This window comes from Natrix helvetica, assembly GCF_964273705.1.
Source record: "Natrix helvetica genome assembly, chromosome: 1".
In the NCBI taxonomy this organism is placed as follows: domain Eukaryota; kingdom Metazoa; phylum Chordata; class Lepidosauria; order Squamata; family Natricidae; genus Natrix; species Natrix helvetica.
The window spans coordinates 116,350,581-116,368,186 of NC_138548.1; the positions used below are offsets into that span (position 1 = coordinate 116,350,581).

Genomic DNA, 17,606 nt, shown 5'->3' on the forward strand with positions numbered 1-17,606 from the left:
ACAAAAGGCTTGATTTACAATGCAGCATACTTTTTGATGAATGTGTCACTACTTTCTTTGTAAAGCTATGCTACTAAATCTGGTGACCTTGTTGCAGAACTTGCTTGGTATTATTGGTATTTTTCACCTAAAGGCCCTGCCATTTTTGTTACTGCCTGCATGCCTCCTTTGTAGCTTATCAGTTCTTTGTTCTCTGCTTTTTGATATTCTTTTGAAAAATTGTAGCCTTTTGCTATTCATGGTTGGTTCTGTCTGTCTGTCTGTCTGTCTGTCTGTCTGCCTGCCTGCCTGTATGTCTGTCTGCCTGTCTGTCTGCCTGTCTCTATCTATCTATCTATCTATCTATCTATCTATCTTTCTTTCTTTCTTTCTTTCTTTCTATCATCTATCTATCTATCTATCATCTATCTATCTATCTATCTATCTATCTATCTATCTATCTATCTATCTATCTATCTATCTATCTTTACTCTCCTTGAAGTTTTTTTTTAAATTTAGATTTAAACATATGTCACATTTTTATTCTCTGTTGCTCCTGGGGTTTGGATAGAGCTTGTGACCAATGCCCATTTGTTTTCTGAGTAAATGCTCACTTCCAAACACAAGTTGTTGTTTTAAAGGAAACCTCATTCCTTCCAATCTCACTTGAGTTTTCATTTGAGGTAGGGCTTTTAGAACTACAGGGAAATTATCAAAATTATGCAAAATGAGCCTATATTTTATCAAGGTATAGGTAGTTTTCACTTTATATGTGGTATTTCTATTTTTTATTAAGCCTCTTTATCAACTCAGACTTTTAAAATATGACTGTACATCCTCTTCAAGGAATCACTTTTTCTAACAAATACAACTGGGAAATTCTTTTTCTCCCACCTGGATGTTATCTAGGTGGGAGAAAAAGAATTTCCCAGTTGTATTTGTTAGAAAAAGTGATTCCTTTCTCTTGAGTATATTTAATGGTAATTATTTCTAGAAGGTCATTATTTTTAGAAGGCTCAGAAGGGGAAGGAAACTGTTACAGACTTGCACTAGTAGAGGATGGATTTTGAACAGGCTATTATTTGGGTGTCTAAAGACTGGCTGAGATTCAATCAGGATTTATCTGCTGTGCTCTCTTCCAATAGTCCCAATTTATTTATAATTTTCTTTCCAGCTGCCCAAAACATGTGTCTTTCTAAAACAAATGACAATTTATTCTGCATCTCCAAACACCCGTTTTAGAGAAGTGTCCATCTTTTTAACTTATTTCATCTCCTCTTTCATGTTTAAAAAGTCTTACACATTCTTTTCAAAAGCTGTCAATTTAATATCCAGGAATTTGGCCAATTAAGTATCAAATGACTCGGCTCACTTATTGCTCAATTCCTCAAATCCTTTCTAATGTAAATATGGTGTAATTCATCTCTCTGCAGGTTGCTCTGTAGAGTGCCCTAACCCTGTTCTCTGTTATTTATGCTGCTTTTTTGCTGGTTGCCATTGTAATATTGTGATCCAAAAATGAAAGTGTCTCAATTGTCTTGTTTGTCTCTCTGTGTCCTTAATATTTTAGTTATCTCAAATGGCACTCTGTGGTTATAGTCAGCACCATAGTCAGCTTCTTATTACCTTTATTTTTTAATTGGTAAAATCCACCAATTGTCTGTGCTCTGTAATAGTAAACAAAACAAAACAAAATTCTGGAGGGCGGGGCTGATATGCGATCTTGGAGCTCGGGAATTGCCGTCGATATCTCTGCCGCTACACGGTCCTTTTGGACCTAAACTGTCCCGTAGAGACAGTGATAGAGAAGGGCACATCCCGCCGATCCCAGGGACATCGCAAAATCCTTGGCAGATCCAGAAGAAGCTCTTTTTTCAGCAGCCATCGAAGCTGCTGAAAGTTGGGACAGCTCCAGAACAGATGAAAAGGGGGAGAGAAAGTGTGTCGAATTGGTGAGATAAATTTTATTATTAGAGAAGAGAACACCCAAAAAGATCAAAAGTAAAGTTAAAATTGAAGATAGAAGAAGTTAAGTGGTGAGATTAAGCCTGAGTCATACTTAGTGTGTTATTTTCCTTTAATCCTTTTATTGATGGAATTTTTACAAATGCTTCTTACTTTTTAAACTGGACCGGGTTTTTTTTCTGTCCTATTTTTCTTTTTTTAATACTTATTGATCAAGACTTACTTTCTTTTTCTTTTTTCAACGTACTAATGTATTTTCTTTTTAAGAACTTTTCCTTTTCTCCTTAAGTTTGGAATATAAAGAGGGGAGTAAAAGTAGAAGAAAAGAAGTAACACTGCCACTTAGAAGCTTGGAGGCTTGGAAACATTGTTTTCTTTTTTTCTTTGAACATTTGATTTACATTTCAAGGTCTTTGAGCTTGTTGATTGAAAATGATAGTGGGATGAGCACGGATTGTTTATACAGGTGCTCCTCCGGGGTACTATCAGTAGCGGGACTGGAATGAAAAGAAAGCCTTGACTTGAAAGAGAGAAGATTGCAGTGACCTTGTTTGGAACTAAATAAAAAAGCCTTGGGTTCCATATAGTGGCAGTGTTTACTATCTGGCGGAATGTCGCAGCACGAAAAAGAAAAGGAAGTTACTTTGCAGATGATTATGCAAGAAATTCAAAAAATACAAGTAAGAACAGAGAGCATTGAAAAGAGAACGGAGAATATTAAACAAAGAACAGAAAAAAAATGAAGAAAAAGATGAACCACGAGATAAGAACATTGGTGATATTGACAGCAGATTGAGCTTGGTGGGAAAAGACAAGAGTGGAATATTGGAATGGGAGATCGACAGATCAGAATTTTATCTCAGATTCCAGAATATAAAAGAAGAAAAGGAAGAAAATTTGGCAGAAGTAATGATAGAAATCTTGGCTGAAGCATCGGTGATAACCAAAGGGAGGTTGATGGAAGGAACAGACGAGGGGTTTCGAGTTTTTACAAGATATGCAATGAAAAACAAGTTGCCAAGAGAAGTCCATATAAGATCTATCAAGGAAACAATGGGAACACAAATACAAATGGCAAGAGATATAAGATTGCACTACTTTTGGAAGGATACAGGATGATGTAATGAAATGCTATAATAAAAACTAATTTAAATTTAGAATATTACGCATAGAATGAAGTAATAATAGTTATAGTCAAATAAATGATTAACCATGATAATAATGCAGATATATATATTAGATTGATAACATGAAATTTTATATAAATTGTAAGTGAGGACTGTGGAGAGGATGCGCAAAAGTTTTGTAACCAAAGATAAATAATTTTATATAGAATACAATATAAAGATGTAATATTACTGGATGGTTTTAGGATGATGTAATGAAATGCCATAATATAAATTTATTCTAAATTTAGGAAATCTCACATAAAAGGAAGTAATAATAGTTATAGTCAAATAAATGTTTAATAATGATAATAATTGTTTACATATATATTAGATTGATAATATGAGATTCTATATAAATTGTAAGTGAAGACTATGGTGAGGCACAGGAGTTTTGTGACCAATCGACATACTGTGTGTAATTGGAGGATTTCTTTCATGTTTAATGTTTATGTTTGTTTGTTTAAAAATAAAAACAAAATATTATAAAAAAAATATTCCCACAAATGTCCGGTTCATTTGTCTATTTTAATTCCAAATTATTCCAAAGCATATTCACTAAAACAATGGACAAATAATAAAAATAAAAAAATGAATTTCAAAATAACTATTCACTTTATCTTTTTTCAACATCCATTTCTTATTAAGCTTTTTGCCAAAAGTCTTTTATAATATAAACCCTTGCCCCCCCCCACTTTAGTCCAGAAAGAATGTTGACTCACCAAGTGGAAGTCTCTTATCCTGCCACTCAGAAAATCTGCCCTTAGTTTTAGTTACATCTAAGAGTGTTTAAAAAATTGATTCATGTGTCCATATGCTGCATTAAGGTTAATTTATGCTTCACCGAAAGAACAAATAATTGTTGATATATGCATATGGAATAGATACAAACCCAGATTGTTCCCAAAACTCATTTGTGGCTCTCGACAAGAAGCATTTTATAGATGAAAAATCATGGGCTGAGAAAAATGACTAACTTATCAAGAGATACAGTATTATAATTTTGTCAAGGGAAATAAAAATAAAACCAAGAGAAGAACTGGTGGCATAGTTGCCAATGGGTTTATTATTTTGCAGGTATTAGGAAGATTTAAAGTGGACAAAATAATTTGTTTCTGAACATTGGAGAACTCCGTTTGAAATAGAATTGTGTACAAATAAACATGCAATTTCTAAAATGTATAATTTACTGACATTTGAAACGTAAGAACAAATAAAACACTTTACAGGTAGTCCTTGACTTACGAGGATTCATTTAATGACAGTTTGAAGTTATGATGACCTCAAACCAGAGTTTAAAAAACACTAATCTAGCAGATCTTGCATTCACCATAATCTCATTCAGGGTTTGCTCAAAATAATGCTCATCAAGTGAGTGCTTCATGTGAATCCTGTTTCCACCAATGTCATAAAAAGCGACATTATTTATCATTCTTTTCTCTCAAGAGCTCAAAGTAATGTCCACAGTGTCATCTTCTCCCATTTTTCACTACCACCATGGCAACTCTGAGAAGTAAGCTAGGCTGAGACAGTAAGAGTTGCCCAAAGTCACCCAGTGAGCTTTCATAGCTGAGGGTGGGTTTGAATTTGAGCTTTAATTTCACATCATGCAGTCAGCACTGCTGTCCATCAGGAGAAAAGCTAAAGACATATTTCCATTTCCAAGATTTTCACATGAACCAGGATCATATAATACAGCTGAACATATGATATTGATCACATGTGAGAGATATCAGTGCAGGGGAGACTGGATCCTTAATTGCTCATGTGCCAAGTGTGTTACATCTGGAGTAACACACAGGAAGGATTGTGGTGCTACATCAGTGTCTTTTTTCCACAAGAATCCAAGCACCTCACAGATCTCCAGAAGGGATTCTATCACTTATTTCTTACTTGGCTTCTCAACTGCCCCAACACAATTTTTTGCTCTTTATATTGGAATTTGCTAACTTCAGCTATAGATGGGATATTGACTGTTTATTGTCTGTATTCTTTGCTGGTTTTTAGACTTACAATGTGCTATTTACTCTGTCCCTTGCCCTATTTTGTGAATCCCAGAATAGTTCTGGGTTGGAGAAGATAGAATGGAAACTTCCTTTTTCTGAACTTCCTTCATATAGCATATGTTAGAATTTACATTTTGGGAGGGTGGGGGGAACAATTATTTCTCTCCTACACGATCTCCTAGAAAAGAGCAGTATTTTTTCGGTACTACAAACCTAAAGCTTCAATTTTCTGGATGCTGGTCTATTTCAGCCAATAAATAAGCCAAGCATCTTTTAACATGGGGGAGGGGGTTAGTAGGGAAGGAAGAGTGATATAGAATGCACCGAGGATGTTAATTGCACTGTGCATCACACTGCTGAAAGAGCAATGGCTACCTCAGTGGAGGGAGAGAAATGTCAATATTAGTTTTCTTTCCTTGGATCAGCATGAGATCCTGGCAAGTCTGCTGGAAATAAGGCAGATTCACCCATCAAAGAAGAATAGATGGTTCCGTTCTTATCTGCTTCTGATTCTCTGGTGCCAAGATAACTAATGCTTAGAATACAGGCTTGGCTAAGCTCTCTAAGGAAAGGGCAAATGTGATTGCGGTAAAGAGCTTAACAGAGATCTTGGGGAGACAATTTCTGTAAAAATGGTGGTTTATAAAAGCTGCTCTTATTATACTTTATGAAAGAAGAACTAATTAAAGTAATTCTAACTGTCATAAGGGGGAGGCAAAAAGCACAGATTATTTCAACCAGACTATTATTGTTGTTTTTAACTATTTATATTCACCAGAGGTGGGTTTCTACCGGTTCAGACTGGTTCGGCCGAATAGGTAGTAACTTGGCCTGCCATGCCCCCAAATTGGTTCTCTTGGCGGCGCCATCTTGTTTTTTTGTTTAGTACTGCGCATGTGCACATAGCGCACATCAAGAACGCACATGTAGGGGGCGCGTCCCTGAGCAAGCTGGCAGTAGCAGCAGCCAGAACCTACCCCTGATATTCACCATACAAATCCAGTCTTCTATTATTCATGTATTATTTTTATAAGAAGCAACTCTGTTATTCAGGCCAGTTAACCTGAGAGATACAATCCAGGATTCTTCATAACAACAGATCCCCCCCCCCTTGCACGAGAGAAATCAATAGCGACCATTGCTATGCAGAGCCTCTTGCTTTAAAGTACTTTAACCCCAAAACACAAAATATCAGGTCAAACAAGTTTTGTCGGAAATTGAGGCTTTAAATTATTCAGCATGTCTGCATGTCCATTATTCTCCTGAGACACCTTTTAACAATTTGTCTTTAAAACCATACTAACTCCATCTGTTAAAACAAACAGAAGATTGATGTTCCTAGAAATATTCTGTCAGAACTGCAAAACATTTGCGGTTTGAGGTCATCTCCTTTCCACCATCTTGTATTGTGCTTCTGTATAAGGAGAGTCTGTTGCTTGTAGAAATTCCATGACATCAGACACTAAGGAGGCTTTTGCTGACAAAGTGGCTTATGAAATTGACCTGAGTCTTTAAAATGATGGGCTTTGTTAGGAACTGGTGCGATTAAGCACTAGCAATGAACCCCAGGTCGAGGTTATAACAGAGCAACCCTGTAAAGTATACGCAGCGTGCGATAGATAAAGCAACCACACAGAATAATGGATAGTAAAGTAACAAAATAAATCTTTACTTTTTGAAGAATATAGCAAAATCCATAAACACAGCCAAAAAGTCATACACAGAAAAAGCAGTCCAATACTACCAAGATAACTTGGATACAAGTAGCAAATAACTTACACACAGTAAGTAGTAGCAACAGTAGTAACAGTTAGGCAGCAGTTATCATACAGCAATCAAGAGAGAGAGAGAGAGAGAGAGAGCAACAACATCAGCTGCAATTTAAAGGCTGTAATCTACTAATTAGCAGAGCTCCTCTCTTAAAGATACATAACATGCCTTGTGCAATATATTGTCTACCCAACTTGTTGGTTACACCCTAACAGGCTTGCACGGGTCTATGACAGCTCACCACGGCCAATTCACCACAGCCAACTTGCTGTGGCCAACTCATCATGGCCAACTTGCCACAGGACAAGAGTTACACTAATGTCGAAGAAATAGTTGAGTAGAATAATTAAAGAAAGGATGACGAAGGAGGGACAAAATAAATTCTGAATGACAAAAATTAATTTTTTAAAAATATTTTAAATAATTAAACTGAATTGTTGAATTGGCCCATGGTGAGTTAACCGTGGAGAGTAAGCCATGGTGAGTTGGCTGCACTGAGTTGTCCCATTCCGGGCCGGCACTTGGGGTGGGGGTGGGGGGCAAGAATTACTGTTGGGCATTTTGTTGTGAACAGTCCTGGCTTGTACCTCTTCAGATCCCTTAAATGAGCCAGCACAATATTCAGTTCAAAAGGGGCATCAGAAAATACTTCAAAAAAAGGGGGAATCATTACTTCAAAGTAATGATTTGAGGTAAAATCAGTTTAAAATACGTATTCTGAGCAAGCCTCAGAATATTTTCAAACTCATAAGAAAGCAGGATAGGATGGGCATTTGTGTTATCATATCCAGGCTGAAAAGAGTCTGATTCATTCATCACTGTTTCAAACACACAAAGAGAAGGTGAGAGGCCTGAGAATTGGTTGCCTGGTTACTGATAGAATATATCAAAGAGTAAGATCCAGTGGATGGCCAGCTCCAACAACCAGAGAGTAGGGCCTTCAAGTAATTCTAACCAGGACCACAATTATTTGGCTAATTCAGCTTATTTCTGAAAATATTTGCTCTTTTTTGCTAATTACTGCCAAGGCACTAACTTTGACAGCACAATGCCATATTAAACAAAACAAAACCCCCAAAATATGCATTATGATACTGTGGAAAAAAATTCTGAAAGCTTTCAACACTCGCCTTGATTAAAGGTTTCCTAACTACAGTGAGAAACTACACTTTCAAAACATGAAAATAATCCGATCTAATTCTCTGAATCGGATGTGAAGCTAATGTGAATGCCTAATGTGTGTCTCTAATTTCCAGGCCTTCCATCAGGCAATATAGACTAAACAGTGCAGAAATATAAATTTAATTTGCCCCTTTGGGGCAGTGGCCTAAATTGCTGTACAGAATCACATGCTGATAATAACACAAAAATAAAGGACACATTGGGAATTTCAGAGCTATCACCAAAGAGCAAAGTCCATGTATTTTGCAGCCCTGAAAAATAGAGGTCACTTCTCTCTTCCTTATAAAAAGATGCCTCATGGATGTTATGGTCACATCTGTTTAGCAAAGGTTTTCATCCAGATCAATACTAAGAAGCTGCTACAGTTGTAGAAAAATAGGAGACCATCTTCTGGCTAGATTCCTATGTCAACTGAGTTCCATGTGGCGACACCATCTTCCAGCCCAACAGGATCGGAAGGAGCCTTGAGAATTCAGAACCGAAGCAATCATTTGCATGTTTGGATCACACTAAAAACAAGCAGTGGTAATAATATTTCACTTGTTTTCAAGTTTACCTCTAAGACAATACAGCTTGCATTGGCTGACAGCTGAAATCACAATCTTGATTATTAGATTTCAGAATAGCCAAAAAATTGGCCAGAAATGTCAATCATGATGTAAAGATATGAGATATTGGGAATGGGTGTGAGGGTGGGTGGAAAAGAAATATAAAAGTGAGTAGACATTATCAAAAAATAGAAGCTAAGTTTACTGGTACCTTATTTCATAAATCACAACATAGCCAAGCTGGCATGAATTTTTACAAGTATTTCAAATAACGTAAAGAGATTCTGCCTTAATAAACAGACCACAGATTGAGGCAGGAATTGTCCAACTTTCTGTAGTTACGCTGGACTAGCATTAAAGATACTTTACTGAAATCTGCACAGTTTCTGTTTCCTTGATCTTGCCTAGTTGTGTTGGGTTTGACAAAAGGACACTTTGCTCTGTTTTTGTGCCATGGCAATTAATTTGTCTTAAGAGGATTATATACTTGTTTAGCTGTATAAAATAGAAATATGAAGATAATACTTTAATGTATTCTAAATAGTATCATTATTGCCCATAGATTTTAGGTTTGATATATATAAAAGAGAGCAGTTATTTACAGACCTTTCTTCCAGTTACACTAAAAATGCAATGACATGTTAGGGGAAGCACGATACCAGAAGGACAAGAGTGCATGTCACTCAGTCTGCACTTCAGTTGCTTCACCAACTTTCCCATGGAAATCCCTCTTGAATAGCTGGTACATATTAACTACAACATAGTTTTGTTGCGTTGTCTTGCATTTTTTCATACATGCTTGCTGGCTGTTTTCTTTCCAAAGTGTTTAGACTCTTCTTGATCAAAGCTTTGCAAATAATAATGGGTGCTACAATTAAAAAATTTTTTTTCTTTTAGCAAGCATTATTTTTTTTAAAAAAAAAATGATCGGGAAAGCAAATATATAGGCTAAGAAGATTAAATAGGTAATGCTGCAAAAGGAAAAGCAGACAGGGATAAATAGCCAGACAGGAATAGTTTGAGGAGATGGGCAGAGTAGAAGCAAACGACTGCAATCTGTGGCCATACTCCACCCTCAAGAAGGGTAATTCCAGATGCAAAACAGCAGCAAAATCTGTGATAACATCCACAGTATTCATCCACTCGTCTGTATCTGGCAACTAAATTACATGATTAAATATAGCTATTGTTATTAAATGCTTCGGGGTTTTCCAAAACAAATCTCCTACATGAGCTTTGCCTTCCTAGAAAGTTACTATTACCTGCCTTTCAACTAAGACAACCTAAAGGCAGGAAATGATACTGGTCTATCAAGAATTGTATTGCTACTAATCTGGTTTTTAGGTAGCAAGAGTCTTGCCCTTCTTCATACTGTGAGGTAGGCTGGAAAAGTTCATTAGATAGGCACTTCTCTAATAATATAGAGTAATGAGGTACAGCCTTCCTTATTATAGTCTGCTTTGGGAAATATAACCTCCCATTTATTCCAACTGCCTTTGAAGTTAGTGACTGATGAGCTGCTTCTTGATTTTAATGCGAGTTGTTGATTCTGTTTTTGCAATTGGGCTTAATTTCTGCATTATTGCTGTTGTTATCCCTAAACTGCTTCATAAATTTTGAAAAACACAATACAAATACAATAAAATCTGCAGTGAGAATTGCATGAATTCCCTGTACGGAATACATCTACAGAAAAGCTTATTTTAGTCATCCCTGGACACAGCTGAATAACGATCAAATGCAAAAATTATGCCAGTGATAATTTGTGCAATGGTTAAAAAATATATTAAATATTAAATGGTAGTATTTTACTCTTTTCCCTCCCATCTCTTATAAGTCCATATGCAATGATTCCTGTTCTATTATCTTTTTGGCAAAGGAAGGAATTTCAGGCAAAGAATGAGATACTAAGGAAATCACTTTTCATGGTGTGGTAGACGTAGACCAGAGGACAGAGGCGAAAATTCACAGTGACTGATGTCTCCAGAAGGAAACGTTCCCTCACAGCCCATCTATCTTACAGGCACTTCTGTCAATACCCCAATTGCCCTGATCCCTTGTGCACCAGTCATGCCCCCTGTACTTCTTACACACGCCCTCTGCTTTATCTATACCTTCTGCTGGATACTTAATTACAGGCACCTTGTGTATTGAGTGCCAGGCAGAAATCTATTCATCAAGCGCCTCCTGCTGCCAGACCAAGTTATGAGCAGGAAGTGGAAGATCTATGGATTTAATTAAATCTGGCACTATCCATCCTTGCTTACAAGACAGCTGTTCATAATTCAGTTCAGGAAGCATCATCTGATGGACATTTGCTGGGATGTGGGGGAGGGGCTTTCATGCTAGCCTCTTCTCCTTTTGCCCAGAGACCAAAGAAGCGTCTAGAAGCTTCTGATGCACCTAGAAGTATTTTATTTATATATACTGCTGCCCGATAAATATTGCACATATACACTTTTGCTTTTATGCAAAGCATCAACGTTTCATGTTGTTTTACAGTGCCTTCTTTATTTGTGAAATGCCTTTCATAGCTCAAATGCTTGATCCATCTGGTATTATTTTATGGAGCGTACTCACAGCTTCATAAGCATGCGGCCAGATTCATAGACAAAAGGCCAGCAGTGATTCTAGACATGAGTTGCACAGCTTCATTTGAATTAAACTCAGCTAAGGAGTCTTAGACACATGACATGGCATGGCTAGATATTACTCCCTGCTGCAAATCAGAAAGACATTATTCAAATAGTTGATTGCCTCAATCAACATGAAGGTGCGGTTCGTTATCATACCCACTGTGGTTTAATTCCAGCACTTTTCTCCTACCCTTCTTGCAGTTTGACGAATATCTGCCTTGGGCTTCTTAGCTTCTGACCTCAGAAATCCTCCATTTAATCCCCACACAGGGAGCTATTTTGTATTAGGTTCAGAAGATACTATCAGAAGTATCCAAAGAAATTGAAGACTGATAGAATGCAAGGTTAATTAAATAACTTTAGATAATGTACACTCTTCAAATTAATATTTCACCTTTGTCTTACAAAAGGAAAAGTGAGATATCTTTCCATCCCATTTTGGTTTATCCAGCTGTAAGTGCTCACAAGAGAGTTAGTCCCACCATCTAAAGTTCGTACGAAAGACAACCAACCACTTTTCCCCTTTCTAGAATGAAAGGCTTTCAAAGATGTAGTTTTAGAAGGCTGACTGGAAAAAAGGCTATAATGCAAAATGATAACTCAGCAGAGAAGGGAAGCCAATATTCTACAGTATTAATAAACGAGCTAGTAAAGTTTTGAGAGAAATGAATATGAAGGAAAAAGTTCAGGAAAAAATTTATTCAATTAATTTATCTAGAAGATTTCTATTCCACCTTGAGGCCTCTCTTGCTATTTACATAGTCTGTAAAGAGCAGCATTATGAAATAGTAATAAAAACACAGCGGTTATACTTTTAAAATGATAAAAGATCGGAGAAAAATAAACTAACAAAATCAAGCAATAATACAAACAGCCAACAACAAAATTAATCAAACTGACTAGCAGTTTCAGAAAGTAACAAAATATAATGTAAATTTTTTTTGGGGGGGAACCCCACAATATTTAATCAACAAAGCTTGAGCACATAGAACAGGCTCTACGTGACACATAAAAATAATAAATCCAATACAGTTGAAATATGACCCTTAGACTGCTAAACCAAGTTCAGAGTTTTATGCCTTCTTCTCTTATTGTCTGATGGAAGATCGAGAGGCAAAGCTGCTCCTCTGCTTAAGAAAAGGGTATTTGTATTTCTCCGGGATTTCTTCTATCCTGTGCTGATCAACATTTCTTAACACTAATTATACTGAAAAGATGATCCTCTCACCTATCACAATGATGCCATATGCCACAAAATTGGCATACATGGGTTCAATACAAGAAAAAAAAATCAGAATAAATGATTAGACAGTACATACAGATGGCCCTTCACTTTTTTTGCATACTGTCCTCATTAACCATAAACACTGCAATCCTATTTATTAGTACGCAGGGGGAAATGGTTTTCTAGGGTTTCAGAGAATCTTTACCTGTGTAGAGTGAGATATAAGGGGAATCAATGACTTCAAACTTGAAGCTGGGAAGGAAAATTCGCCACTGAAAGAAACAAGAGAAGTACTTTAATTTGCATGCATTTATATTCATAAGTAATAAAGCCTACCACTGAAACTACAGATTATATCACATAAGTATAATATATAAAATATAATGCAAACATGATTAGATGTGAATACAATTGGTTGAATACAATTGTAGCAAATGTAGATATCTATCCTAACTTACAACATGAATGTCATTAAGAGTCACCAATTCTAAAACTGCAGCTTTCCCAGGGATCTTAGACTAATTTATATTTCTTTCAAGCCAACAACAAAATAAGATCGACTGCTTAGTAACTAATGTAAGAGAACACACACACACCTATACATTTCACTTCAGAACCCATTTCAATCATCTGATCCAATGTTTGTCTCCGTGGTACCATATTATAAATGGGACAGCAGATAATATAATGGCTGCAATTCTTCACTAAAAACAGGTGCAAATCCTATTTCAAAGGAGCTTTATGGAATTTTCCTTCAAAATGCATTGAGGATATAATTTGAAAACAAAACTTCTTCCTTAATAAAAGACTGATGATTTTGAGTAAATACCGTGACTAGAATCTATTTTGTTTGCATTGAGAAGACCAAACTTGAGCATTGGCATAAATCTACATCTGCAGAGCCAAACATGGATCTTCTTCCTACCCCCAAATTTAAGGGTTGTTTTTTTTTTTTTTTGAGAGAGAGAAATGATCCAGGCATTGTAGGAAAAGGCAATACCATTCTCTTGGGTGATGTCTCAGTGCTTTTTGACTTGCAGTCAAATCCTTTATCCTTCTGTTGAATGTGTTATTATTTCCTTTCAAAGAATGTAAGCTAAGTGTTTCTATAAATGTACTAAAAAATAATTGCTTCCCATCCTCTGCCTGTCTTATGAACTCATCTTTTGTATTTCAAAATGCAAATATTGCATACAGTATTCTAAATAGCAATGCAAATATTAACATCGAAAAGCAATCGTAGCCCCACCTACAATTTTATGGTTTCAATATTATTCGTTCACTTTTTTTAAACAAAGCAAATGATAAACAATCGCAAAACTGCTCAGGATGTGGAAAATGGTTTCAGAATAACACTGTAAAGGCAGTGTCATTTTAACAAAGTTTCATCTCCCTCTAGTGAATACCTTAAAATAATATGTGTCAGAGAATCCTCTAAATAAAGATCATATGTGAGAAATAGAACCTGGATTATTCAGAGAACTGATATTGAAGGTCACTGATAATATTCCTAGAGTTGGCCTGAGAGTTATTGTCCTGTTTATGATGCTTCCATTTGAAATATCTGAACACAAAGCAGTTCCAGTTACTCTGAGTCCCCCTTAAAAAAATCTATTTCCTTTTCCTGCTCTTATAGGTTCAATATTTCGTGTTGCTATATTTAATCCTGGAAGGGCACCTTGAGAATAATTGATAAGCATTTGGACACTGTGGAAAAGTATCAAAAGCATTCATGTGTCTGAGTTTACCTGCTTGTTTTATAGACTTGCTTTTAGATAGGGCATATGCTGTTCATTCGTCAAATTTAACATTGACCCAGGCACGTCACCTCATTAGTTTTACAGGCCCAGGTGCTTTTCAGCTCTTGGAGCAGCCAAAGGATGGTATACATGATGCTAAACCCAAGATAATCCCATGGAGCCTCTTGCTCATTGCCTGTTCTCTGGGTATTACACCTCCCAAGATGATCCAAAATCCTTTGAGAAAGACTTCACAGTAGGTACAGGCAATCCCTGGGAGGGAGGAACATTTACGCTGAGTAGCCATTCTTCCTTTTAATTTAGAAATGGAGCCTGTTTTTTAAAAGACTAATATTTCACCTTCAGCAGCCTGCAGTGCAGTGAAGCCTTATACAAAAGGAATACAACTCGACTAAGAGGCAAGAAAATGAGCCTGGTTTTTTGAGACATTTTATCTTGAGAATAAAAGTGTTTAAGAAATTAGCAGCTAGGAACTCTTTCTCACTCTCTCCATTTTCCCTAGAGAAGACTGCAATTAATTTGAAGTGGGGGTGGGGGAGAGACCCTTCCCAATCTCCATTACAGGCATGAGAAGATGGGACTTATCTCTTTCTCCCTTATTCTTTGTTTTACTATAGACCCAATTAAGGGAGTTCAGGGGAAAATATGCTTGTCTTATCTGATAAACATTGATCTGATAAACATGGACAGGTTGTTTTTCAACTCATACGTCAGATAGCCTGCGTTAATGAAAGTCCAGTTAATGTTCTGCCAGAAATGCTTTTGGGGCTAGGGCAGTTTCGTATGATACAAATATGTATTCAATGACAATATTTTAAGTCAATAACCCAAAAGCTGGAAGTCAGCGTTATTGCTATTTTTTTTTAAAAAAAGCTATTTGTTTTTCTTAATGGATTGTTGTACCTGATGGGGAAAGTAATCTGTAGGGATTTACTTACACCCACTTCCACATGGTCTGATCCACGGTCATCCTGCTTATGGAGGAGCTCAAAGTAGTAGCGCCTGGAGGAAAGGACACTAGGTGGGAAGAGAAAAAAAAGGGAAAGAGGTTATAGTCGCAGTTTTACAGGACCTGAAGGAATTCTCTTTGGTAGCACAAACTAGAGACTGAAGAGGTGGGGGAAGGAAGTTATGGTGCTGATGAAATAAGCTGCCATTGACCCTGTTTCATATGGACTGTCCAACAAGAGACCTCGTGTGTTCCCAGGAATAGAGAAAGACTGCAGAATAGGAGTCCTATTGGCTATACATTTTGGTCTCTCTTTACACAGAGGTATTGAACAGACAGTATCATCACAGGAATAATGAATAATACCATAGTTCCCTACAGGCTAATAGGAAAGAGTTCAAAGGGCCATTCCCATTTTCCGTTTTCTATTTTCAGAGAAAAATGCTGCAATTCATCAACTTGCATAAGCTTGTCACAACTATTTGTATTTTCATGGGCTTAGGAATCGTGGATGTAACAAAAGATAAAGATAAGAGGTAGGAGTGCAAGGATTAAGTGTATCAGCTGAGATCTAAACGACAATGGTTTTATCTCAGCCCTAAATTTAGCAAATGTCCTTTTGAAAAGCCCCGATTTCCAGCCTCAGGTTTTTTTTAACCCTATAATTTAAGTTATAAGGCTGCCTTGAAGGGTTATTGTAGAAATATTGGGATTGCTTGAAATGGGCTGAATAAATGCTAAAGATTGAATAGCAATATTTGTTCTCTTTGTGCAGAAACATATAACCTGTAAAGATTGCTGAGGCATCCAATACTGGGGATTGAGCAAGCTAAAATAAAACTTTACCTCCCTACCACATATTCCAGCAATGTATTATCATGGAACCTAACATAATCCTTACTAATACTATTACCATCTTGCCCCGAAAATAAGACCGAGCCTTATAATTCGTTTTGACCAAAAGACCCATTAGGTCTTATTTGGGGGGGGGGATGTCTTATTTTGTGGCCGCCTGCCCACTCCCTCCCACCATCCGCTTGCCTGCAGCTGCAACAGCTTACAAGGCTTCCCAGGACAGAGGAACTTTTTGCCCAGAGAGTAGGGAAGAAGGAGGGTCAAGAGAAAGAATGGGACCTTGCCATAAATACTTTGCTTAGTCATTGATCATATATATTCAACTTTTCCTATTTGTGGTTCAATTACTTGTAGGTTGTTAGCTGCCCAGTGTTACCATGTGTCTTCTGATTTTGCTTGTGCAAATAAAATTGGACCTCAATCATTCATTCAAAAGTGACCCAAACCCTGTATGTATTTCCAAATCACATATGTATAACTTTTGACCATAGTTTTAAATGTCAAATACAATGCAGTACTGAAGCATCTAAGGAAAAACTTCAAGCATTCAGAAAGCTATCTTTCCTATGAAGGAGATGAAGCATTGAAGGAATAAAAAGATGAATTAGAACAAAAGCAAAGAGGATGCTGTCAGTAATTCCAGCTATAATAGATGACCGCCCCCAGCTGACACAGGGGAGATAGATGAGCTGCAGCTACAGCAGAGATCCTGCCATGGTATCAGTGCTGCCTGTCAGTTCTGATTGGTGAGAGCAGAAGACTCCTAAAATCCTCCTTGCTGGCTTGGTGCACTGCATGTTGCTGCTGCTGCCATGGAAACCATATCCATCTTCCATCCAGGGAGCCAGAAGACTGCTTTGAACTAGCTAAGAAACTCAATCAATGCAGTATGTTATTCATTTTAATAACAATACAAACTCCCCAGAGTTCAATGAAGTTTGATAATTTTGTAAGCTAGGGATGTTTAAGCCCTGGGAAGAAAACAAGAAGACTCTCCATGGAAAAACAAGGCCCAGCCTCCCAAAATATAAGATGGAGAGTTACTAACTTTAGCTGAGGCTTGCTAACTGAGCTATGGCACTATCTTGGCAGAAATGATGGACATTTTTCGAATAGCAACAATATTGGGCTACCCAGAACTTGCTAAGAACAGGGGCATTATAGGTAGTTTACTTCAAAGATCACAGGAAGCCACGATATAAATGACTTCAAAGAGCTGCCCAAATGTGCCACAGTCAACTTAGAGAAGTCATATTTAATCCCTGGCATCTTCATTCCAAATAACAGAGTTCAGATGCTCAGAAAGTACTTGGTTGATAGCTCTTTACATTCTTAGTTTACCCTTCTTCAGAAACATTCCACCCCTTCCCCCCCCCCCAAAAAAAACCCAGAAAAAACAAAATGGGCACTTTGCACCAGAGGTGGTATTCTACCAGTTCGGACCAATTCGCCCAAACCAGTAGCAGAAATCATGGGTGGCTCTGCCCACTGACTCTATGGCATCCCATTTAGGCCCCTTTTAAGCAAAAAAACCTCATGCGTGGAAGGCTTAGCATATGTACGGA

General features: G+C 37.1%; 1 protein-coding gene across 1 annotated transcript in view; it reads right to left on the minus strand.

The window, feature by feature from the left end:
- B4GALNT4 (beta-1,4-N-acetyl-galactosaminyltransferase 4) overlaps nt 1-17,606 on the minus strand; it is a 232,801-nt gene that overhangs the window by 22,632 nt on the left and 192,563 nt on the right. Inside the window, exons 8-9 of the mRNA XM_081936844.1 lie at nt 15,176-15,254; nt 12,683-12,749 (exon numbers count right to left, since the gene is read on the minus strand). Of these exons, the coding sequence (XP_081792970.1) occupies nt 12,683-12,749; nt 15,176-15,254 (146 nt within the window). The remainder of the gene's footprint in view (nt 1-12,682; nt 12,750-15,175; nt 15,255-17,606) is intronic.